Source organism: Emys orbicularis, chromosome 9 (genome assembly GCF_028017835.1).
Source record: "Emys orbicularis isolate rEmyOrb1 chromosome 9, rEmyOrb1.hap1, whole genome shotgun sequence".
Lineage (NCBI taxonomy): Eukaryota > Metazoa > Chordata > Testudines > Emydidae > Emys > Emys orbicularis.
The window spans coordinates 93,081,173-93,105,899 of record NC_088691.1 but is presented as its reverse complement, the minus strand read 5'-3'; the positions used below and the strand labels follow the sequence as shown (position 1 = coordinate 93,105,899).

At 41.0% G+C, this 24,727-nt stretch overlaps 1 protein-coding gene across 7 annotated transcripts in view; it reads right to left on the bottom strand.

Annotated features, from left to right (window-relative positions):
* Positions 1-24,727, bottom strand: part of NLGN1 (neuroligin 1) — a 435,265-nt gene that overhangs the window by 334,381 nt on the left and 76,157 nt on the right. Inside the window, exon 2 of one of the 7 annotated variants that reach the window (XM_065410496.1) lies at positions 5,013-5,027. The exons of the other annotated variants lie outside the window; for them this stretch is intronic. Within the exon in view, the coding sequence (XP_065266568.1) occupies positions 5,013-5,027 (15 nt within the window). The remainder of the gene's footprint in view (positions 1-5,012; positions 5,028-24,727) is intronic. 7 annotated transcript variants of the gene reach the window in all.

Below are 24,727 nucleotides of genomic sequence, written 5' to 3'. Positions count from 1 at the left end.
ACCACATCAACCTTCTGACTTGTGTGGACAGCTTGAAGGATTGAGCCCTCTATTTTGTGCTACAGAAGAGCAGGGGTTTAGCGACCTCTGGTTTTGCTTCAGCGCACTCTGAAACAAAAGGCAATGAAAACTTCAGCCCGATCCTAAAGTCTCAGACTCCACATTATTTTCATTGGCCTTAGCAGTCGTTATGAGGCTACTGTGTTATCAATCTATTTCACTCAGTTTCCACAGCAGTCCTCACACTCAGTTTCTTAGACCACTCTTGAGAAGAAGGTACTCCATAGCCCCCTGCTTTGTTATATGTTGCCTGCACCCCCCCCCCCCAACCTTTATTTGAGACAGGTGGCTTATTCTGGAGTCACTAACTTCTTCACTAATAGAGAAGACAGCATTTCCTCATGCCAGACCTCTGAACGTCAAGCCACAGTTTTCAAATTGAGCCTACATTATCGGGATGGGAGAAAAAGAGTAACTCCATTGTTTTCCTTGACATCATGGGCTATTAACACTTCTCTAGGTCAACAATTTTCTATATTCATCTGCTATCAGCCATAAAATATATGAAATCCTCAATCCATGTCTGTTTACTGGTACAAGTCAGGAACAATTGAACTTACAGGGTGCCAAGAAGCCAAAATGCAGTAACAAATATGTTTCTCTGTATTAATCAATCAATTGTAAAGCCCTGTTGAGATCCTTGGATGAAAAGTGTTAGATTAGTGCTAACAGTTACTGTAAGAAAAAGTTGTTTGCTGAGTGCTAGTTTTGCAACACATAGTCTTTTGCTGACAGGCCAAGGTTTCTTCAGTGATCTATAAAAATCACTTCTTGCCAAAAAGCCTCATTTCTTTCTATATTATCGAAAGGTTTCTGATTTATTTTTCCTATAGCTCTGCCCACTCTAGGCCATGACATTTAATTATGGATTCTCAGGAAACCTTTCCCTCCATGTCAGAAATACCTTTTCCACAAGGACTCTGACAAAATGACAGCAGGTCCCCATGGTTCTGCCTGTCTACTATTAAATCCTGAATTAACGTAAGCAAACCCTGTCAGCTGTCAGGATAAACAATTCCACCTCCCTTTTCTTCCCCTCCTTCCCTATAGGAAAGCTACTACCCTGGCATCTCACAAAGGGCTGGGTCTCTTGGTAGCCTTCTGTCATCAAGTTGATCTGGATCAACAATTTTCTATGCATTCTTTTGATGTTCTGCAAAATAATACAGTTTCCACTTGACAAGCTAGTTACTGCCTGATGTTCTGCAGCAGCTCTAAGAAAGCTACTTAAAGCCAGTCATAATTAAAAACACGAAAGAAAATGGTTTGACTTCAGCCATAAGTGAGGTCACCAAGGAAAACCTCATAAGTGACTCATCCTACTATATATAGCTTCTACAGCACTTTTAAAACCAGTTGATTGGGTTTACCTTGTTGACCCCTTCAATACATAAACACAGCAAGATGCATTAGACACATCAGCATGTCAAAAAACAACTGAATTCCTTGCCTTGATCATATTCAATGACTCTTAAAAAAAAAAAAAAGTACTGTAAATACACAAAACTCTCTGAGATGGTTTCATAGAAAACATTCTGCCTCAAAACAGCTTCTTTGAATGTACACTTGGTATTTTTTGTCCATGTTGTGGCATTGGCACAATAATTTGAGAGCACCATTGTATGTTGTGACAGTGTCATCCTGCTCCTGTCTCTTTTCTAGTCCCAAACGGCTTGGAGACCGTACTCTGGTGCAATTTACAGTCTTCTCCCCACTTCCCTTATAAACTTGTGCAGCTCTGTATTTACAATAGCATACACTCCTTAGCTCACTCAGCCAAGGAGGGGGGAAGATACCTCCTGTGTCCCTCCAGAAGCTCTCTCATGGCTCCAACTCTCAAAAACCTACCAGTCAGTCAGTCAGTCAGTGTCTGTCACTCTCTTCCCCTCTGAACACGTCCTGCCGGTGCCTTTCTACTTTCTGGGCTAATGGGTTAATTAGCATTGTCATGCCCCCCAGCCCATCCCCATTCTATCAATTAGACCCAGCTTTGGCCCTCAGGTTTACTCCAGGGCACTTTAATTGGTGACCCATTGATCAGAGTACTGGTACAGATGCTGTTGCCAATACTCTATCACAGATGTCTATACGAAATTCCAAATATTAAGTTGGCATTAGGAGGAGCCATACAATTTCTCCCTCATTTGGGTAGGACTAATTTTGATTAGGAGTGTTTTTGCCTTCCTATGATAACATTAATAAAACAAGTTAAATATATTTGTAAATGTTTTTGAAAAGTTAAAAATGCAAAGAAGGTTTTTTTTATGTAGAATAATGAGAGCATCAATTCATGACAGATGTGAAGGATCCATGGTAATCATCTATTCTTACACTGCTGAGTAAATGCGGGGCCAAGTAAATTAAAGGGACCCAGTAACCAGGGAAATAAGTGATTTAAGTGCTCATTGTTGCAACTATAAAGATATATATTCTGTCTGTTCTTTGATATATAAGATCATGACCCTGAAGCTTTTAAAATATATTAGGCAAGAGAATCTGCAAAATCCCTGAAGATTATTATCATCATCATCATCATCATCATCAATGGAAATCTTTTTCTGTCAGTTTGTGGGTTTATAGTAAAATTGACGTCACTATTAGACTGATCTAGAAGACTAAATTTCACGGATCAATTTTCTGGGATACATTCTTCTATTTAATTTGCACAAAAATCTAATCTCTTTCTGTTTTAGGTATTTGAAGAGCACCCATCCCCATAGTATCGAAATGCTAGTTTTGACAATTTTATTTTCCAGATTTGGTTCAAAATCACTGAACCCATACAGCAAAGCCAACATTTAAAACAAAATTGGCATAGCCTCACTGTTTGTGAGATTTCATGGGAACTAGAAGACCTAGCACATGAGAAACTGTCAGAAACAGCTTGTTATAAAACAAAAACAAAGCCACAAAGCTCAGTTTTGAAAAATTCATGCCTATCTAGGGACACCAATATTTTTATTCCAAGGTCTCCTGAAACAGATGCCTGCCCCTCAAAGCAGTTTTGGATTAAATCTGTAAGTTTGCCCTTGTTCAAACTGAAACCAGCCACTTTTCAGTTGTTTTTGTGTTTTACTGTAAAACTGATTTATTCACAAGCACTAACACTAATCTATTGCTAGTATTCTAGTTGATTAGCTGATGAGATTTTTAATTGTTAAACAAGCCACAAAATTTTAATGTTACATAATTATCTCTGTTGACTTTTCTGTTATTGTTTGTCTTGTCAACAAAGCTGGAGAACGTTAATAAGAATATTTGTGAATCGAAAATGTCCCCGAAGCCTAATTCACTTCTAAGTTTGAATAATTTATCTTACTTGTATTTATTTCATTTATACACACACAAGCTTTGAAAGTACTGGTGACTACATGGAAACTCTGCCACAACCATAACTACTGCACAACACATATAAATAGCCTGGCAAATTAAATGCAGCTGATTTTTTAAAATCATCAATAAAACATGCTGTGGCACTTCTGTATCATGTACTCAAATTTTATAGCACACTCCAATTTACATGTTGTCATCATTAGTGTTAATATTTACATGCTCCAATCACACTAAACTAGCAGGTCCTTAATTTCTGTGATGTTTCAGGAGTTGCTCTAATTTCTGCCTCTCCATTTGTAGCTGGCATTGGTTCCTTTTTAGCTACTGAACACTGCACCTGGAATTCCAGGGGAGGGTGCAAAATCTGCACCTCTCATGTGCTGTTGATATTTATTAAATACTGTAGCTTCACTAAACTCTCCTTTCTACTTAGAGAAATATAACATTCAATTAGCAAGAAAATGTGTGCATGCTTGTAACAATCTAGCAAAACTAAACAGACAGATGGCAAAATGAAAGCAATACATTGTTGAAATGGATTTATAAGAGAATTAAGCATCTGTATGGATCATCCATTTGGACTAATATAATCTTGTAAGGCATTCAAATACTATGGTGATGAGTGTGGTATAAGTAGTTAAAAAAGAAAGATTTTATTTATTTCAATTTATTTCTAGTGTAACTATCCTATGCACTGCATCCTACAGCTATTACAAAGCTTCTTCGGTGGTACTCAAGAATGTTACCGTATATACTCATTCATTAGCCCGTTCGTTTATAAGACGACCCCCCCAAAATGGATAGGTAAAAATAGCAAAAACTGTATGACCCTTTCATAAGCCAACCCTATACTTCAGGGGTTGGCAAACTTTGGCTCCCGGCCCGTCAGGGTAAGCCGCTGGCGGGTCGGGACAGTTTATTTACTTGGAGCATCTGCAGGCATGGAGCTCCTCAGCTCGCCACTTCCCGCAGCTCCCATTGGCTGGGAAGAGCGAATTGTGGCCACAGAGAGCTGAGGGGCTCCATGTCTGCAGATGCTCCAGGTAAACAAAATGACAATGTATTAGATATTCAATTCAATGGTTCCACAGAGTTTAAAATCATCAAATTTTGGTGTAGACCTGATTATAAGCCGACCCCCGGTCTTTGATGCTTCACTTTTTTACCAAAAATATTCGGCTTATGAACAAGTATATACGGTAGTTTATTTTTATAGTACAATGCCACCCCTACCTCAGGATTTCCCAATCCACCTTTTTTAATTTCCACAGATTCCAGGTCCAGAAAGGACCATTGTGGTCATCTAATCTATCTGTATAACACAGGCCGTAGAAGCTCCCCTAAATGACTCCTAGATCATATCTTGTACAAAGATAGCCAATCTTGATTTTAAAATTGCCAGCGATGGAGCATCCACTGTAATCTTTGGTAAATTGTTCCAATGGTTAGTTACTCTCACTGTTAAAAATGTATGTCTTATATCCAGTCTGAATTTGTCTAGCTTCAACTTCCAGCCATTGGATCATATTATACCTTTCTCTGCTAGACTGAAGAGCCCATTATTAAACATTTGTTCCCCATGTAGGTACTTACAGACTGTGATCAAGTAACCTCTTAACCGTCTCTTGGTTAAACTAAGTGTACAGCTCTTTGAGTATCACTATCAGGCATGTTTTCTAATCCTTTAATCATTCTCGTGGCTCACCTCTGAACCCTCTCCAATTTACCATGATCCTTGAATTGTGGACAGCAGATCTGGACACATTATTCCAGCAATGGTCACACTAGTGCCAAACACAGAGGTAAAATATCCTCTCTATTCCAACTCAAGATTCCCATTTATGCATCCAAGGATCACATTAGCACTCTTGGCCACAGAGGCACACTTGGAGCTCATGTTCAGCTGATTATCCACCATGATCGCCAATCTTCTTCAGAGTCACTGCTTCCCAGGGTAAAGTCCCCCATCCTGTAAGCATGACCTAAATTCTTTGTTCCTACAGGTATATATTTACAATTAGCCATATTTGCCCTTTTAAGTCTGGCTTTTAGGCCCCTATGGAGCACTTTGATCCACAGAGGCAGATCCTTCTGTCCATGCATTGTCCCATTGAAATGAATGGGGGTCAGCACATGGGGATCTGATTGCAGGATTAGGGGTATGGTTGGAATGCTCTTTGTGATATGGACTGTCTTTATCTCTTGTAGTGTGCAATGCAAAGCACATTGCTGGTGCTAAACAAGTAACGACAACAAAATTAATAATAGCAATTATAGTAAATTAATTTAGACAGTAGAACAGAACAGATAATGTGAGAAATAAAGATTTATGGTAGAAGGAAATGCGAGCTATCATTCTGTTTGCCACTGTGCAGGCAACACGATTGATCTCCAGGGTGGAGCTGCCACTGTCAGAAAGCAGCTTCTGTCAACCAGCTTACCTAGGGGCTTTGTTGCCTGCCAGCCAACTCAGGCACAGGCTTTGCAGAAACCCATTCAGTTATTCTCCCAACAGCAAGTGCCAAAGTAGGAAAGGAGAATCCAGAACAAAATGAGGGGTTCTGAACCAGAAAGTAAGGAACCAACAACAGACTTTGACACCTAGAGATTGCTAACCAAAGATTACAACAGAAAGACCCTAAATAATTTTGTAAGCAACTGAGGGGAGTTCTGTTTCACATACATTCACAGTTTACGCACCAATTGCAGCCTCAATTCTGAATCTCCAGATTCAGTCTACACTGAAACTGTCACAATGGGACTTCTGTATTCTAGATAAGTTTAAGCAGATGGGATTGTATCATTTTTTTAAACTAGAAAGTTAGAACAGGATTCACTGAAACCTGCTTTTGAGCTTATTGTACTATGGATTTTGATTTTTAATTGATTGAAAATACTAAGAACATACTGAAAATGGGATAACTGCAGTGCATCTTGTCACCCATAGAGTAGGAAGTTGTAACATCTTATTTTAATAGGATAATAAAAATTGTTAAATATTAAAAACAGTTCAAGATTTCTACTACATGGAAGTAAGGCACATAGTGGGGCATCAAATACTTTCCATCGGTTTGAGTGATGGATTTTGATTCAGTAGCATTCTAAATTGCACAAGTGTGAATGACTACATTAGGTGTAGGGCAGGAGAAAATCAGACCCAAGGTCATTCAGCCCTACCCCATCTCCAACTGGAGAGTTAGCAAGTGCCATGAAAGGAGGCAGAGTTACTATAATGAAGTTGTCAGCCAGGGTAGGGATGGGTCCTCGTCTAAGGCCTGGTCTACACTCCGGAGGTAAGTGTAGACATGCCCAAACTGAGGAACCCTCTTCCCCCTCGAATGATCTGAGTGAGGAGAGGCAGAGATGCAAAGGGAAATACCACAGGAACCCAGTTTGTCTCCACAACTACAAAATTCTAGTAGACTACAAGGATTCTAAGGACACCATGCCATGGAAATGTCATGGGATAGGGTTTGGGTCATTGTTCTTAGAACTTAGTATGATTTTACTAATGCAGTTACAGAATACTTAGGCCTGGAAGGATTAGATTTTTATTAGTAAATGTCAGTTAATGTTGATTTCACTGTACACACAAGAACTAACAAAAATATTTCCATCAATAATAATTGAAAGTTACAGATAGGCAAAGTAAGAAAAATGCTGCTTGAGAACATATTAAAGGCTCACCTTAACGTGGACAAAACATGCTGTGATGCCAGCATTAGTGGAGGTGGTTTAAGGATATTTACTTTGTATAATTTGACATGTGTTGTTGACAATTTGTGTTTCAATGGTTTATAAAGCTTTAATTTTTTTAATCTAAGTTATTGTCTGAACCCCCCTATAATTTATTATAACTCTGAAAATGTAAATAAATAAAAATCTAAAAAAAGCTTAAAAATAAAAATCTAACTCTGTCAAGCCTAAGAATACTCTAGCCTAGAGAGGTCTGTGTGTATCCATCCCTAGCTGAGCAGTTACCATTTAGCAGCCACAGGGAAAATATACACATTTGCTTAAAGAGTTAATTCATTCTCTTCATGACTGAAAATCATCTCTAAGGCTGCTCTTCATTTAGAAACAAAACTGCCAGTAACACACAGAATTAAACAAAAACTAAGAATTCCATGTTACTGTACCTTGAAATGAGTTTATGCCCTGTGCCTTGCCAAGAAGTGGCAAACTTCAGAAAATATATATATTCCCATCCTTTGCCATTCCCAAGAATCCTCCATAAGAAATTTTAAGAAGTTACATAAGAGTCAGCGCTTAATAATTCGTAAAAGGAGCTTAATGCATCAGAGCTGCCCATCTGATTCAAAGCAACATTTTCTTTCTTTTCCCTTTCCCTCCCATTTTTTTTTTACAGAAAAGAGACAGAAAGAGTCATAAAAAAAAAGAGAGAGAGAGAGAGTAAAAGCCAGCTTTTTTCTTCAGCTCAGAGGTCTTGTACGTTCGACAACTGGTCACACCACCATTTAGTTAGGTAAAATAAAACCAAACAAACCACAATTTGTCTCACAATGCTACTACTTTTAAAATTCTGTCACCCATTTCCTCCTATAAATCTATATTAAAAATCATCTATCCACAGCACTTATAGGCATGGCCTCAAAGAATAACTGCAAGAAGCATCTTAGGCCTACATTGACTGTGTATCCTAGGCAACCAAGTAATGGCTAAAGCACTGCAGTGTTTGTTTAAAACGTGATGTGGAAAGTAATCAGAGGGCTTCATTTCTGAGGAAATTCCTTTTCAATGTAAGTGTCTCACTGTATTATAAGTGGCGCTGTTTCCCCCACGACAGTTTAGTTGTCTTGCCATTTCTATTATGAATCCCTATTTTCCTAGGTTTGTAACTTGGCTGTAAAAATTTGTTCCTGGCAAAAAATGTGGCATGCAAAGGTCTGGCTCCATCAACTTTGTTGTTGTTATTGACAAACTAACTAAATAAAATGTCTTGCGCTTTTTAAGTAAAAAAAAAAAGTGCAAAAATAAATAAATAGATGTCTGCCCACAAAAAAAAAGAAGAAAAGAAATTAGATCACAAAAATGTAGTTTGACAAACTGCTAGTCCACTGTTTGACTTCTTTTTCAATTCTGAAGGATATGAAAGTATAATGAATGATTAATGGTCTGGTAAAGCAGTAGTCCCTTTTCTAATAAATTTAATCAGTATTTTTTTAGGCTGCGCTCTAAAGGGATCACCAAAATAATATGGGCCAAATTCTACTCTTAGTTATGCCAGAGAGAATTTGGCTCTGTATATTTAGAAAACATTATATGTACTTAAAGAGCGTTTGGTCTGTTTATGGTGTCTCTGTGAGGACTCTGGTTCCAGATTTACAGAGCTATGTGCCTAATGGGATTTACAAATGCTCCAATCCAAGTTAGGTGCCTAATTCCCATTGAAAGTCAATAGACGTTAGGTGCCTAACTCACTAACCCACATTTGAGCTGGGAGGTGCAATTCACAGCTTGCTAAACATACCCATGTGTCAAGATCCTGACTAGGGGAGTCGGAACCAAGGATCAGAGCAGGGTCAAACCTGAAGCTGAGTAGCACAGGAGTTCATAGTCAAGTTCCAGGCCAGGATCAATAACAAGGATCAGAGTCCGAGTCAGCCAAGGTCAAAGCCAGGAGTTCAAGAACTGAGAACAGGCATGGTCATGGAAGCTACTGCAGAAAATCCACAGTGTTACCTAGATACTTTCTGGGATGCCCCTGGGGTTTATATAGGACAGGGATTCAATCAGGAGCCACGAGGCTGCTGCTTGTCTGACTCGTTGAGGCAGGACTTCCTGTGGTCTGTGTCGTCAACAGGTCATGGGTAGTGGAGCATAAGCTGGTTACAGCTGCTGCTGGGTAGTAATATGGAGGTGTCTGCTACCTGACAACACTGCACACACAGGTTTGAGACCCACTGGGCCTTATACTACACTAGCTCTACTTAAGCTAGCATCTAAAAACAGCAGCCTATTCATATGGGCAGCAGCTTAGAATACCAACCCTGAGTACTATTCTGCCTGTCCCTCTTGATATGTACTTAAGCAGTAGCCTGAGGTGCCCTGGGCACATTGCTATTTTATAGATGCTGACACAGGTACATTTACAGAAGCTAGGAATCACATCACCCATCTCAAATGTACCCACAGGAACTTTTGTAAATCACAACACATGCCTATGGAAAGTAGGCGTCACAGGATGTGCTGCATAAGAGACACAGCGTAACAGTACCCTGTGGCCCTCTGTTTGGCCAAGCCTTCTATTTAGCCCCAGGGGTTGCCCCAGGACGTTGTCTGGTCAACCACACAGACATTGGCCTGCTGCAACACCAGACCCTGCTACATCTCCACCCTGACTCTGACCCTGATTCCTGCCTCTCGACTCTAACCTGGTATTGCTTCTGAATTCTGGTCTTTGACCCCGGCCTGACCCTGACCCTTGCTTATGGAACCTGGCTCTTGAGATCACTCCAGCTTCTGCCCTTGATGCCACGGATATCTCAGAAAGGACTTTCTGGTAACGCTTTGGTGACAAGCGGTACCCTCTGGGAGCAACTGCCTGGTCACCAGAAGCTATGGGATTCATGCTGGAGATGGATCAGACTGGAGATGAAAATGGGAGCTCAGGTGGCCAATCTAGTCCTATTCAACCTAGTCCTACAGTTCACCCAGATACTGCCCCTGGGGGAAAACGGCGCAATCCCGAAATCATGACTGACACTCTCAGAACGTTTGTCCACCATCCACAAATGGTTTGGTGGAACAATCCAACAGAACATTCAAAACTATGCTCAGGAGGTTCGTCATTATGGATGTCCAACAATGGGACCAGTTGCTCCCCCCTTCTTGTTTGCCGCATGAGATGTATCACAGTCCTCCCCCAGCTTCTCTCTGTTCAAGCTACTATATGAGAGGCAACCATGAGGGATTTTAGGTCTTGCTTGAGAAGGGTGGGAATAACAACCGCCTCAAGCCAATAATGTGATACAATACATCCTTAACTTGCAAGAGAAGCCTGAAGCTCATTCCTCAGAGAGAACCTCTTATGTGTCCGGAACACACAGAGAGCAGCCTATAATAAAAAGGCCCCCCTCCAGGTGTTTCAACCCAGTGACTGGGTTCTCTTACTATTGCTCTGAATGAAAGCTGCTAGCCCCACTGGCAGGGGCCATCTGAGGTAATACAACTAGTGGGGCCACGGAATTGCAAAATCTGACAACAATTTATTCAGAGCAATTTGAATTGTTTGATAAACTGGTCACAAGCAAACACACATTGTAATATGGCCAAATGCCAAATCATTTCTCTATAAGCAAAGCATATAGACCATGCTTATAGTATATTCCGCAAAGCAGCAGTTCCAAAAAGGACTTATGGGTCATGGCTGTTAACCAACTGACCGTGAGCTGCAATGCTGTAACTAAGAGGGCTAATGTGATCCTTGGATGTAAAATAGGAATATCAGGTAGGAGTAAGGAGATGGTATTACCTTTTGTCTATAGCATGGTACCATTCTGTGTCCACTTCTGGTGTCCATGCTTCAAAAAGGTTATTGAAAAATTGGAGAGGGTTCAAAAGAGAGCCACAAGATTTCCCTATCTCTGCTGGATTTCTTCCCCTTCCCTGAATTTCAAACCTTTTTGGATATTGCCTAACAGTTAGATGACCTCCTGAGGTCCCTTCCAACCCTGATATTCTATGATTCTATGATTCAAAGATGAAATTTATACCAGCTCAAAGATACTTCTAAAAACCAAATATTTTGCCTTTGAAATATACCTCATTACACCAGTTGGCACATGTTTTTGAAAAAAATGTTCCTGTGGAAGAATACTCCTACACATCCTCTACAATAGTTTTATCCCTTTCTCATCACCCTTCAGATTATTCAGAGACACTTAAAATTACAAACTGGGACATACAGAAAAGGCACAAAATGACCTTCACTTGCACTAAGCACTTAACTTGCCCTTGTTAAGGTTCATAGTAGTACCATTATAATACTTATTACTTTATATAGCACTTTTAATCTATAGATGTCAAGGCTTTTATACACAGTACATGAACCCTCTGGAAAATCTAGTAAATTAAATACACCTCTGCCCCAATATAACATGACCCGATATAACACAAATTCGGATATAACGTGGTAAAGCAGCGCTGGGGGGGGGAGGGGCTGCGCACTCCAGTGGATCAAAGCAAGTTTGATATAACACGGTTTCACCTATAACGTGGTAAGATTTTTTGGCTCCCGAGGACAGCGTTATATCGGGGTAGAGGCGTATAACAAAACATGCTTATAATGTATACATATTTACCCAGTAGGCTGGAATCACCCCTTCAAGGATATTCAGATGTTAGTAATAAGTGTGGCTCTAACTCCTCTAATCAATCAGGCATAAATTTCTTATCTTCACCCTCAACGCCCTCCATAACTTCAGCCCAGCCTTCATATCCAACCTAGGTCATGATTCAAATCTTACTTGCGTTGGTGTAGTCCTACTGACCTCAGAAGAGTTCTTCCTGGTTTGGAACAGTGGATGAGAGCAGAATTAAGCCAAATCCTCAACTGGAATAAATCAGCACAGTTCCATTATTTTCAATGGAGTTACACTGATTCATGCTAGCTAAAAATCTGGCCCATAATTTCTTTCTACATCCTACCCCTCTCCTTTTACCCAGCAACAATGCCAGCTTTGATGTTCCAACCATTCTGTTCCTACAAAAGGAATGCTCTGCCAATTATGGTTTGCCTGGCAAAGTAGATAAAAATCAACTCTAAAAAAATCAGATTTTTTTTATTCAAATCAGTTTTTTAATTAAAATGAAGACATTTTCTTTTAAAAAAATAAGCCTATTTAAATTTAAATTTGAAATTATGTTAACCTATATTAAGGCCTAAATTTACAATAATCTATTAAAATTATTTAAATTAAATTTTAAAAAAATGTAAGCAGAACATGTTTGCTGCTAAAGTTTTTTAAAAAGTCAAACCACATAATTGGGAGAGGTCACTGGCTAACCATCTGGAATCAGAGTTTGATGAAGTGCTAAACCAGCTTTTGATAGCAGTAGACACTTATACAGGTGCAGACAGAATACTTTCTTCATTTCATTTGATTCAACTAGTTGAGTTGAATGATGAGTTTGTTCCAAACTGAAAATTAATTGGAATTTGAAAAAGCAGGAAAGCTTGTTTTCTTCTTCAAATCTATGAATACCAATGAAATGTAAAAGGTGAGACCTATTAACTTAAAATCTTTGAAGAACAAGGTGACCAAAACCAGTTTAATTAACTAAATACTGATATTTCCTTTGTTTAATAAATCAGTTACTTTTAAATGCAAAACATGAGTTGATAAGAAAAAAAGTAAATGTATGTATCCAGCCCATTTAAGATAATTTTACTTAACCAACTAAAGACAATTTTGAAATGCTGTTTTTGTGCATTTTACTTGCATTCCAATGTCTATCCAAATGCAGCTTGGCATAAATCACAAATAAAAAAAATCTAATAAATAAAAAGTATCATTTATTATTTTCTAACATAATAAAAAAGTAAAAATTAAGAATATGAAACAGTGTATATTAAGCCACGTAACTGCTAAAATAAATGTGTATAGATATAATGTATCTGCCTGGTTAGCAAAAAGTACTACCAAATTATACCAATCAATAAGAATCAACCTTTCTCTAGGAAAAATAACTAAAAATACAAATGCAAAACAAGATAAAAATGGATTATTTAAATTAAGGTTTCCTGCTTGCTGATTAAAATTGGTGATTTAAAATCTATCCACCCTGCTGCCAGGCCACTATCATCTTGTCATTCAAATCTCTCCGTAATATTATTTATCTCAATTTCTAATACTTATTTTAAATAATACTTCTCCAAGGATCTAGACACCTTTGCCGTCAATTAAACATAGAATCACAATTCAAAGACCTCAACCAGGAACTGCTTCTCACACAAAAAAGTACTGGTTTAGAGACGGAATCAATACATAGTCAATATCCACTTATCACAATATCAGCCCTTATTATGCCTTTCCTCTTAAAACCATGGTAAATACACAGGCCTTGCAGCATGCCCCGGAGGTCAGCGAAGATGGGCTTTTATTCAGACAAATGAGGAGGAGCAATTTGCAAAAGTTAAGGACCCCTCCTAGAAAATGCCCTGTTAGTAACTTTAGTAACCTGTTATCCCTTTTGATAATACTGAGTAGCTCTAGCTTGAGCATCTCTGCCTAGTCAAAGAGACCTTAGGCATTTAAGGGTGGTCTTGACGCAACCTTCTCTATACTCCTATTCAAGAATGAAAAATTGGATAACTGTTGTCTGATATCTTAACTGTCAGCATCAAATGGTGATTTCATACGCAAAAGCTATAAAACAGGATCTTCAGGTAATATGGTCAATTTTATCTGCAAAACAAATAGACATTTCTCTATGGTTGATTTCCCCCCACACCTCCAAAATGCCAAAACACCATATTTCCAGATCTAGGCAATGTTCCAGCCTGCTTGGCCATCATAAAGTCATTATAAACTAGACATCAAAGAATCACAGCTGTAGCCACGTGGATATTAGAATAAGGGCTTTTGATACTGACTACAAAAGTCATCTAAGCAGCCTTTTGATCCAGCACAACACACTGCAATCTCTCTCTCTCTCTCTCTCTCTCTCTCAAACACACAGACACATACAAATCAAGACTAAGTTCTTCTGCAATACTCAGAAGAAGTCGGTCAACATTCACAACTGCTATATTAAAAATAAAAACGGAGGCCAGTTTCTCTGCTTCTCCAAGCTTATGATAAGCACAGCAGAGAAAGGGGGCTGTCAGGGAGCTGGTTAAATCTCTGAAATTCTCAAGGCAGACCTGGGCAGCCTTAGGGTTGCTCTAATTTGTACCACCTGGCTTGCATCCCTACAGGGCAGTAGCTTGCTGAGAACAAATGGAATGCAACATGTTCTGGCCGTGGCCCCTCCCTGTCCCACCACACTCCAACATGCCCCCTGTGCTGGGGCCAAAGAGAGCAGTACAAGTGCTAGCTATGTTGGCTATGCACCGGATGAGATCTCCTCCACAACAGGGAAATTCTCAACTGGTCAGATCTGGATGCTTTGCAGTGAGTGTCACAAAGAGGCTGAAACATAATCAAGAATTTGGGCTCAAAACATTTTACTGAACCATTAAGATGTGCACTTCCCTAAACTGAATCTCAGCAAGGTCATATTGCTCTAATCCTTGTCCTTCTTTGGCAGCTTTTGTTTCTTCATTTGTCGTGTAACATCTAAAATTCGGGATGTCGACCTATTGGGGTAGAGACCATATATGTGTTTCTGCAAAGCAGTTTTTGTGCACCTAAAAAAAATTATAAAAGGAAGCTCATAATTTTTTTAATATTACCCATCACCCTTCATTTAGATAAACACTAAAACTGAAACACTAAATGACAAAAGCAAGAAAATTCAGAGATAAAGCTAACTTACTCCATCATTGTGCATTTTTCTTTTGACAAACTGGCTTGAATTAAGAAATACTCTTTATTTAATCCCTTCTTGTCTCAGTTTGTGTCACAACAGTAATGTTGTTTCAGAACTGTTTTTTATTTAATTAGGAAAAGATGTAAAAAACCACAACGCCACAGAATACAGAACAAGGAAAAGAGCTTTAAAATTGTTATTCCTTTAAGAAGGCAGTCTAGTAATAAAGCTGTTTAAATTATGCATGGAGCGCTGTATTCTCCCAAAGACACACATTTATTATCTCCTGAGACTCTGTGTATTAGATATTAGATTGGCCATGTGAAGATTCTGTTATAAGATTTCAGTGTAAAAAATGCTTCGGGAGATGGTAACAGCTCTGTACAGTAACAGTTAGCAGTGGATATTAGTCATCTACATCGCCTCAGTGTTAACATTTAAATTAGGTTCATAAAAGTTGTTTTTTAAAATCTATCCCATGGAAAGCAATTACCCTGACAGCCTCAAAGGATGGAACAGTCCCTGCGCTTTTTGGACAATGTGCTGAGTGCCCTCGATTTGCACTGGCTGCAATGGACATAGAGAGAGAAAGTTAAACACTGCGCGATCTGGTCCTTATTTTCCAACAAACTCTACTGCAACCAGTTCTCTTCCTGAATTATTTTCACTACCTTTAATTATTGCATAGAATCAAACAAGCAATGTATGCTATTGGGTCATATTGCAACCCATGCTTAGTGCATGGAACTCCCATTCATGCTAACTGGAGTACTGAGCCAAGGCTGCAGTTAGAATGCGGTCCATAGCTTTCCATTTCTAAATTTCCTCTTACCGGGGGCATATATTCAGACTATTTTAATTTGTTTTGTTTTCCTGTAATTCTTCAAGAAGATAGGAGGCAACTCTGAAAATGAAAAGCCAGACTCTGACAGGCCCTTAGGGTAGTGTGGAAGTGGGGACAAAGAGACAGTCAGAACCACAGGGGTTCATATCACTCCAAAGGCAGCAGGAAGGAGTGAAGACCGTCATACACGGGAGTATGCTACAAGGAGATGTAGCAGGGCATAATGCTTCCACTAGGGCAAGGCAGTACCCATATAAGTGGCTAACACAGCCCGAAATAATGAATATACCATGAAGACATGATATGGGAACCCTCTTTTCATTAGGGCATTTTGTATCTTAAGAATACTATATAATACATAACAATGGGGAAAGCAGTTGGAAAAATTAAGAATCATAAGGACACACTGAAGCAAAGAAATCCCAAATCTTCTGGAGGTTCACATAAGTACATCTCTATGCATCTGATCTGAGGACTCTTCTACCCCAGCCCTTCCACCTCCCAAAAGAGCTCAAACCTTTGGTGATATCTCAGGAAGTCCATACTGAGGTCTAAATCCATGTAGCGGTCTGTGCTTTATTTGTGGCGGCCTTCCAATCCTGTGTGCTGTGGTATTTCTCCAGAGTCACAGGCATATAATGTAAACTGGGCACTACGGAGCCACCAGAGGAAGCCCAGCTCTTGCAAGTTGTGAAGGCAAACCTGGTTCACCTGAGACCATCAGAGCTGCAGAGACCCTGATATGGATTTGTCAAAGCTGAAGCTGAGCAAAGCTAAGGGGGCTTTTGGACAGGGAGAGGTACGATGCAAGGATGGAGAAGAAAAAGGTATGTTGAGAGAAGAGGATTTACTGAGCCCAGGCTGGGGTTGAGCCAGAATGCTGATTTTATTAAAGAGAGTGAGAAAAGGAGAGGCAGAACTCCCATTGACTGCAATGGGGTCAGCATTCCATCCAAGAAGTGCAAGGCCAGGGATCGGATCAGGGAGATTTCTGATTAGACAAAATTCACATCTGTGTCACAGCGCTCAAACAGTAGAAAAATACTCTTGTTCTTCATGTGGAGAAAGCCTGAATTAATTATATTAATAGCATTTTACTTACATTGTACCTGTGAAATGTTAAGAATAAAGGATTCACAGCACAAGCATATGAAAGCTGTTACAATATCTAAACTGGAAAGATTCACAGCAAATAATGGAAGCCAAAAGATCATTATGAAGAATACAAATTTGGAGAGGAAAAAAACCATAGTTGTTACTGGAACAAGATAGATTCAAACTGAAAAGACTATAAGCTGGCAAGTGTTAGTTGGACAATACTAATGTGAGTAAGGTACATATTATTAAAAAGATGAGGGTAAGAGTGTCATTACAGATAGATTACAGTACATATAAAGGAAAACCTGAAATGGTATTCCTTGAAATCCATGAGTTTTGAGCACGCAAGGAATCCAGCATCAGGTAATAAGGCTAGCAAGACGGGCAGGGAAGATATGTGATATTGAAGGGGAGAGCTTATTTTAATTTATAATGTAACTGGAATAGATAAAGTTTGTACCATACAAATGATATGCAAGTGCACAGTTCATTTGTTCAAGAGCACAAGGAAAACTAGCCAAGTATCTCGGATACTTATAAGAAAGGAAAATCAACTTTTTTTAATTAGAGAGACAAGGTGGATGAGGTAATATCTTTTGTTATTGAAAGAAACAAGCTTTTGAGCATATACAGAGCTTTTCTTCAGCCAGAGCCAGTTCTAGCCCACTGGGGGCCCTAAGCAGGAATATTCCTCCCCCCGACATACAACACATAATAAACAGCAAATGGGTGGCCCCTTGAGCTGCGTGGGGCCCTCAACAACTGCTTAGTCTGATTAAGCTCTGTCTCCAGCTATACTATTTTAAAACACATTGAATCCCAATATAAATGGCAAGATTTTGAAACTATCCTGAAGTTGCCCACATAAATTATGCACATTTACAGTTTTGCTGAGGCTATTTTTGAACATTTATTCCTCATAAAAAAGTCACTGCTAACAAACCCCTGCCAATATTTTAGTTCCTCCTGACTTTAATGTAGTCGGACATTTTCCCTACTTTTATGATCTCAGAATGAATGGATTATACAGAGTATGCAGGTATAAAATATGTTTTTTTAAGAAACAACAAGGTAATTAAAACATTCATTCAATTTTAATTAGCCCACTTATAGCTGTAAGAAATCTGGTTTGTCCATGTGTGCATTTAAAAAATGTTTTTATATTAATGTACATCTGTCATAAACAGTATAAATCAGGATTGTAGAACATATTTGCATTTTTTTCCCCACTACCACAGTAAAAAACGGGAAGGACAGAATTATTAGTGCATTTCAAACAGTGTGCATATTGCTTTAGAATGTAGCCTGGTTGCCTGTTTTCACACCTACACAACTTATGTTCCTAGCTAGTGCAATTTAAAGATTAAATATGGACCCTGGATGTCAGCTTCCAAAAAAAAAATCTTATTAAGAAATTGTGTACAGATTTGCACTTGTTATTTCAGAATACAATAGTAAATGTAAGGTTTTAGCTTCTTCAGAAACTGAAACAAAATGAGGGTATTTTTCTCATAAATTCAAATCTCAAGTCCCAATCCTGCTACTGCTAGTGTAAATTTTTATTCCCACAAGGACTCCCGTGAAGGAGTTGAGAGTCTTTACCCGGCTATACTGACACAGGAGATGTCACTACAATTCTAAATTCACACCTGAAGATGCAAAAGGCTATCCACAAAAACTGGAGCCATGATGACCATTACATATAAACAAACCAAGAGAACCTGACACAATCAGGCAGCATCCTGAATGGTGAGAGCAGTAGCCACTTTCATTTGCTTATGCCCTCTTACTATGTTCATTGCCTAGATACTATGCTAACTGGCTGGCACTGAATGAGCTGGGGCTCTAAGAGGGGTTCAAGATCCACCTCCTATTTCTGCCTGGTTGTCCTCCAGATCAAGGGACTTGTAGTCCAGGGAACGTTGAGTTGTAAGTCTCAGAGCAAGGACTCCTGGGAGAAGTAGCAGCATAAAGCCAAGGCACTTTTCTCAGTGTGGAGTGAGAACTAAAGAAAACAACAGCCTGATGGATAGCTTCTCCACTGAGGGTGTTATTGGGATCTAGATAAAGGCTGCGGTGAAGGGAGGGAGGAGTGAGAGGGAGCCAAAAATAAAGTCTGAGGAAGGGCCAAAAAAGGATGCCTAGAAGGAAGGCAGGCAAGAAAACCAGCCAGTCCACCAGTTCAGGAAGAAGCCCAAGTGAGAGCCAGGGTCTAAGAGACTGATCAAGGGAAAAGGAGGCATGGCCATGATTTGGTCATGAGAGGTAAGCAATCCCCTTACATTGGCAAGATACCCAAGATAAAATAGTCAGAGAGATTATAATTTTGCAGGGTTGCTGTAGTCATGTTGGTCCCAAGATATGAGAGAGACAATGTGGGTGAGGTAATATCTTTTATTGGAGCCACTTCTGTTGGTGGAAGAGACAAGCTTTCAAGCTACACAGCGTGACTGAAGAAGAGCTCTATGTAGCTCGAAAGCTTGTCTCTTCCACCAACTGAAACTGGTCCAATAAAAGATATCACCTCATCCACCTTGTCTCTCAGATGTATTGTGTTAAATCCCTTCACAGCCAACTTTGGGCCTAGGCCGGCAAGTTGGTGCTGAATGACATCAATTGCTGGAACAGCCAACTAGAACTGTGGGCCCATAGCACTTCAAACGATCTGGCCATGTACAGGAAGGCTCAGTGGGACAGGCTATTCAAGAGGAGCATGGCCACAAGTGCAGTCTGATATTTGCTGTGACTGTCGTTGGAAAATAGTGTTGCCTAATGTGTTATTCCAAGTGAATTGAGAGGCTGAGTTGCTTATATGTGACTGCTGTAGACTGTGGACTCTATTTTTTAAATGAGATGCATATCTCCCTGAGTAAATGGAGCATAGACAGTACTTATGCTCCTCTGATTTGACTGTGTTTTGCAACAGCTTCTGAGCAGCGTGCTTATGAATTAAGCACCAGCCTTCCCCAAATGGGAGAAGAAAGATTCTTAAATGAGGCGGACTCATTTTACAGTCAGCTTATGCTGACTAGTCATAGAATCAGATAGCATGGCCAGAAAAAGACCATGTGCTTGGCTGAGATCTGCTCATGGCAGGACAACAGATGGTTGAAGCTAAACCTGAGCAAGAGGGAGGTTGTGCTGGTTAGCAGAGGGAAACACTGTGAGGAGTTTGCAGCCAACCAGTGCAGTCCCCGTTGGTTGAAGATATACACCTACTGTGGATCAATTCACTCTGCAGTTTAGAAATGTGCCTGGATTCTTTGCTGATGCTTAGGAGATCTGCTTTCAGAGCAAAGCTAACACATTCAGTCATTCCAGTTGTCAAGACCCCACATCTACAATCTAGTCTCAGTCATACATGCCTTCATCTCCTTCCAACAGGGCTACAGCAATACAACATTCCTAGGCATGAAGTCATAAGCCTTTGGACACTCCAATTAGTATATAATACAGCACCATGTCTTCTCAGCAACAACACCTGTCCTCCACTCTCTAGATTGGCTTCCCATAGAATAATGAGTCAAATCCAAGGTCTTTTTCTCATTTTCAAGGCACTCAATGATATGGGTCCAGGATATCTAAAAGATCATTGGGAGGGCCGATATAAGGGCAGTGGTTAACAATTCCATTCCTCGGGCACAATCAGGGCCAATGCAAGGAAGTTTCGCGCCCTAGGCAAAACTTCCACCTTGCGCCCCCCCCAGCTAACCCCGCCCCCCCACGGCAACTAACCCAGCCCCCCACCCGGGGAGCCCGCCACCCCCCCTGCAGCAGCTACCCCCCCTCTGCAGCTAACCCCGCCCGGGGAGACCCCCCTCCGCAGAAGCTAACCCCGCCTGGGGAGCCCGCCCCAGCTCACCTTGGCTCCGCCTCCTCCGCTGAGCACGCCGGCGCCGCTCTAATTCTCTTCCCCTCGCAGGCTTGTGGCACCGATTGGAGGAGACTTAGAGTGGGGGCTGTGTGCTCAGCGGAGGAGGCAGAGTGGAGGTGATCTGGGGCGGGGAGCAGTTCCCCTGTGCGCCCCCCACCCCGTTACTGCGGGCGGCCCTCCCCGCGCCCCCCCGCCCCAGCTCACCTCCACTCCACCTCCTCGCCTGAGCGGGTTTTTAGGCACCCCCAACCATTAGGCGCCCTAGGCGGCCGCCTAGTTTGCCTAAATGGTTGCACCGGCCCTGCACACAATGGAGCTATCTGTGGAAGGATAACACTTATCTGTCCGGGAGACAGAGCTTTCTCTGGGGCTGGTGCAAAGCTGTGAATTCTCACAGGGTCTAAGAAGTGCCTCCAACATCACTACTTTTAGTTCCAAGTGCAAGGTGAACTTGTTTGAGCATCCCATCAGTAACAAACACAGCATAGCAGACCAATTTAATTTATTTTTAGTTATTTTAAAAAACTCCCAACCCTCACATAATTTTCCATTGGGGAGAATAGGGACAAAGAATCACACATGACAAATGCTAGTCGCATTGCTTAATGTACTCCTGGAAGCCATTCAGAGACTATTGTGCTGCGGGAAGCATAAAAAACCTGAATAGACGAGAATAGAATTGGGACATCTAATTTGAACCCCAGAATTTTGCTGTTATAATTCATGACATAAATTCCTAAGAACATTATCTAACTGTTCTGTGCAAGTGCACATTTCCAACAGTATTTCAATAATGTTAACTATTTTAGAAGTTTGTATCCGTTTTCCTGCTGTACTTCTGCAGTACATGTATTCCTACAGATCTATGATTAAAAAGATAGAAAAATTCCTGGTGTTTGCAAAAACACACACCATCTTTTTTTTCCCCTACTGCTAAAGCAAACAGAAAGCTTGTGTGTTCCTATGGAAAGGAGGTAAGGGGACTACAGCTGTTCTAGGCAATAAATATATTTTTTATTTCCTGTTCTCTGTTACCGTTTCCAGTGGTTGATATTAATTTTAAACTCTCCTTGCATTTTGTAGGCAATAAAAAGGGCAATAAAACTTTTTTGCAAAATATGCAGTTCTAATTCTTGGTTTTTAAACCACAGCTACGTGCTTTCTCTCCTTTCATGTAAAAATAGGAGCACTCAAATTTCCATAAATGCAGAACTAGTGTGATTGGAGAATACTGCTCCTTTCAGTTATGCTCCTAAAATGGTTAGAAAGCAGACAGCAAGAGAAAGTGCAAGAAATGTAATAGGACAAGAGCATTGCACATAGCCTAGGGGTATTACCTTTGAGCCTATATCTATGCAAATGGTGCATCAAATAAACAGAGAGCCAACACAGTGGAGTGGAAAACAAAGCCCTTTACTGGCTTCCATTTTTCCACAGGTGACAAATACAGGCAAATTCAATGAAAAATTATTTTCATAAATACTCGTCTTTATAGGCAATCTGTCATTGATATAGAGGAGAAACATCAACAGGCATTATCACGCTGCGTTTTATAAGAAAGAAAGGCAAGTTTGTGTAGAGGAAAGGAAAGAAACACATGGGAGAAATAGGGAAATGGAAAGGGGGACATGCAAATGGCAGAAGGGGAGATGAAGAGCGGTGGAGCCACAGGGAATGAAAGATCAGATGAAAAAGAACAAGATGGGGATGAAAGAATAATAAATGGAGTGAAAGAAAGGAGATTATGATAAATATCTGAGGTTTCCTTGAAACCAGATTGAGTCTGGAACCTGTCCCAGGAATGGGAAGAAGCAAGAAACCTTTAACTTTGCCTTCTGACCTCATGCCAACCGCAATTACAGCCCATGAGTTCCCACAAGCACGCTCCACCACTGAGTTCTTGGTTACTAGCTACTTAAGTATGCCGGCACATCCCCATATTCACCACTGTGATATGATTATGGTATGTTTTGTACAAAGTATGGCTTGTGAGGTATCATTTTAAAAGTCTTGATCTGTTGAACATTAATATCCTATTGGATTATATGGGCTATCATTGTATGTGAAGTTATGAAGGGTTGCTATATGTGTTGCTGAAATATGTTATGAGGTTGGGAACGCCCACAACCAGCCTTTCAGTTACAACAAAGGAGTAGCCAGCAATAGTCAGATGGCAATAATGGCTCAACACACAATCCACTATCCCAGAGACTTCTCGAAGAAGTCACGTACACCAAGAGGGGGGCAGAGTAACCTACGTCACAGCAAAGATCTTTCCAGCAACCTGGAAGAAAGTATAAAAAAAAGAGACAATGACCTCATCACTTGTCCTTGCTCCTCTCGCTCCCCCTCCATCCCCCCGCAAAAAAACTCAACACCAGGAAGAACATCTGGAGGACTGTAGCGGGGTGGTCACCCACTCCTGGCCTGAAAGGGGGAAGCAGCCTCAGCTGGGGGCCATGCCCCAATCAGGGTCCAGCTGGCCCTATAAAGACCAGGGAAGCCAGGAGCTGAGACAGTCTCTCTCTGGCTGTAGAGGGAGATGGGCCTGGCTGCAGGGAGCTTGAGACAGGGTACCTGAGTGGAGCAGGGCTGGGGAAAGACACAGGAGCTGGGGAGCTCCAGCCTGGAAAGCCCCAGGCTGCGGCCTAGCAAAAGGCAAATAAGTACTGGGGGTTGCAGAGGGCAGCCCAGGGGTAGGCAAAGGCAGCAGGTCCAAACCCAACCTTGCCGATGATGAGTGGCTTATACTGCAGTCTGCCCTAGGGAGCGGGGGCTAGTTGGTGACTGGCAGTGGCCTTATTCTGAGGTGAGGTGGGATTAGTGGGTGGGGGTTCCCCTGGGTGGGGAGACCCAGAGTGTGGGAGTACTGCCAGGGGGGCAGCAACCCGGAGAAAGGGGCACCGGGGTCCTGGGAGGGACACGGGGGCAAGTGGTAAGGCGGATCACCGGCCTGCAGAGGACGCTCCAGAGCTGGGACAGGCTAATTCCCATGGATGACCAGCAGGAGGTGCTGCGGGGTGAGTCCGCACCCTTACAAGGACAAAGACTTTGAACTGGGGAAGTTTGGTCCCTGGCTGGAAGGTAATCCCAGCCTGTGTATTAAGGAACTGTAACCTGCTTGTGCCATCTGTCAGAATAAGAAAAGCTCTTTGATTCAACACTTGCTCACACTCAACGTTTAGGATTTAGAATGTGTGTTTCTATTTTTATTTCTTAAGGTAACTATCGCTGACCTTTATGCCTACCACTTATAATCACTTAAAGTCTATCTTTCTGTACTTAATAAATTTATTTTAATGTTTTATCTTTACCAGTGAGTTTGTCTAAAATTGGGAAATCTCAGCTCAGGTTCCAAAGGCTGGTGCATATACAAAAAGTGGCAAACTAAGTAATGAACCTATATTGGTCAGGCTTCTGAGCAGTGCAATTCTGGGATGCAAGACTGGTGTTCGGGGAGGAAATGGCTGGCGCCTCTCTATTGATGGTTCATGAGTGGCTGGGAGATCTTTCACGTAACACAGTTGGGTGTGTCCCTGCCTGTGGACGTCTGTGTAAGTGCAGTGCATCAAGTATGAGAGGCAACCCAGGTTGGTGGGTTTGGAGGGTTCAGTAGGCCCTCAGTCCAGGGTTCACCATGGGGACCCCGACACAATGTCTATTTGACAAATGCTCTTTTTCCCCTCATTCTTCTGTGCATAATTTCATTCTGAAAGGCACCTTGTAAAATAAGCTTCTGGGAAACCCTTAGCACCACAGAGCTTTCAAAAATCTACACTTCTCTCTGGTTTTTATTCCTCATTTCCTTACAAATCACTTTACATGGGGGTTGTGGAAGCCTTGTCTTTCCCATAGTTATACTGCTTACTGCCTCCTTTGCTTACAAATTGGTTTCCCCCAGTTGATTTTTCCCATGGCCTCAGACAAGTGGTAATACTGACTCTGGCAAAGAGTGCACATTCAGTCTCAGACTATCCATTTCCTACTGGCTTTCAATGCACAGCATCAGCTGTGTCAGGCAG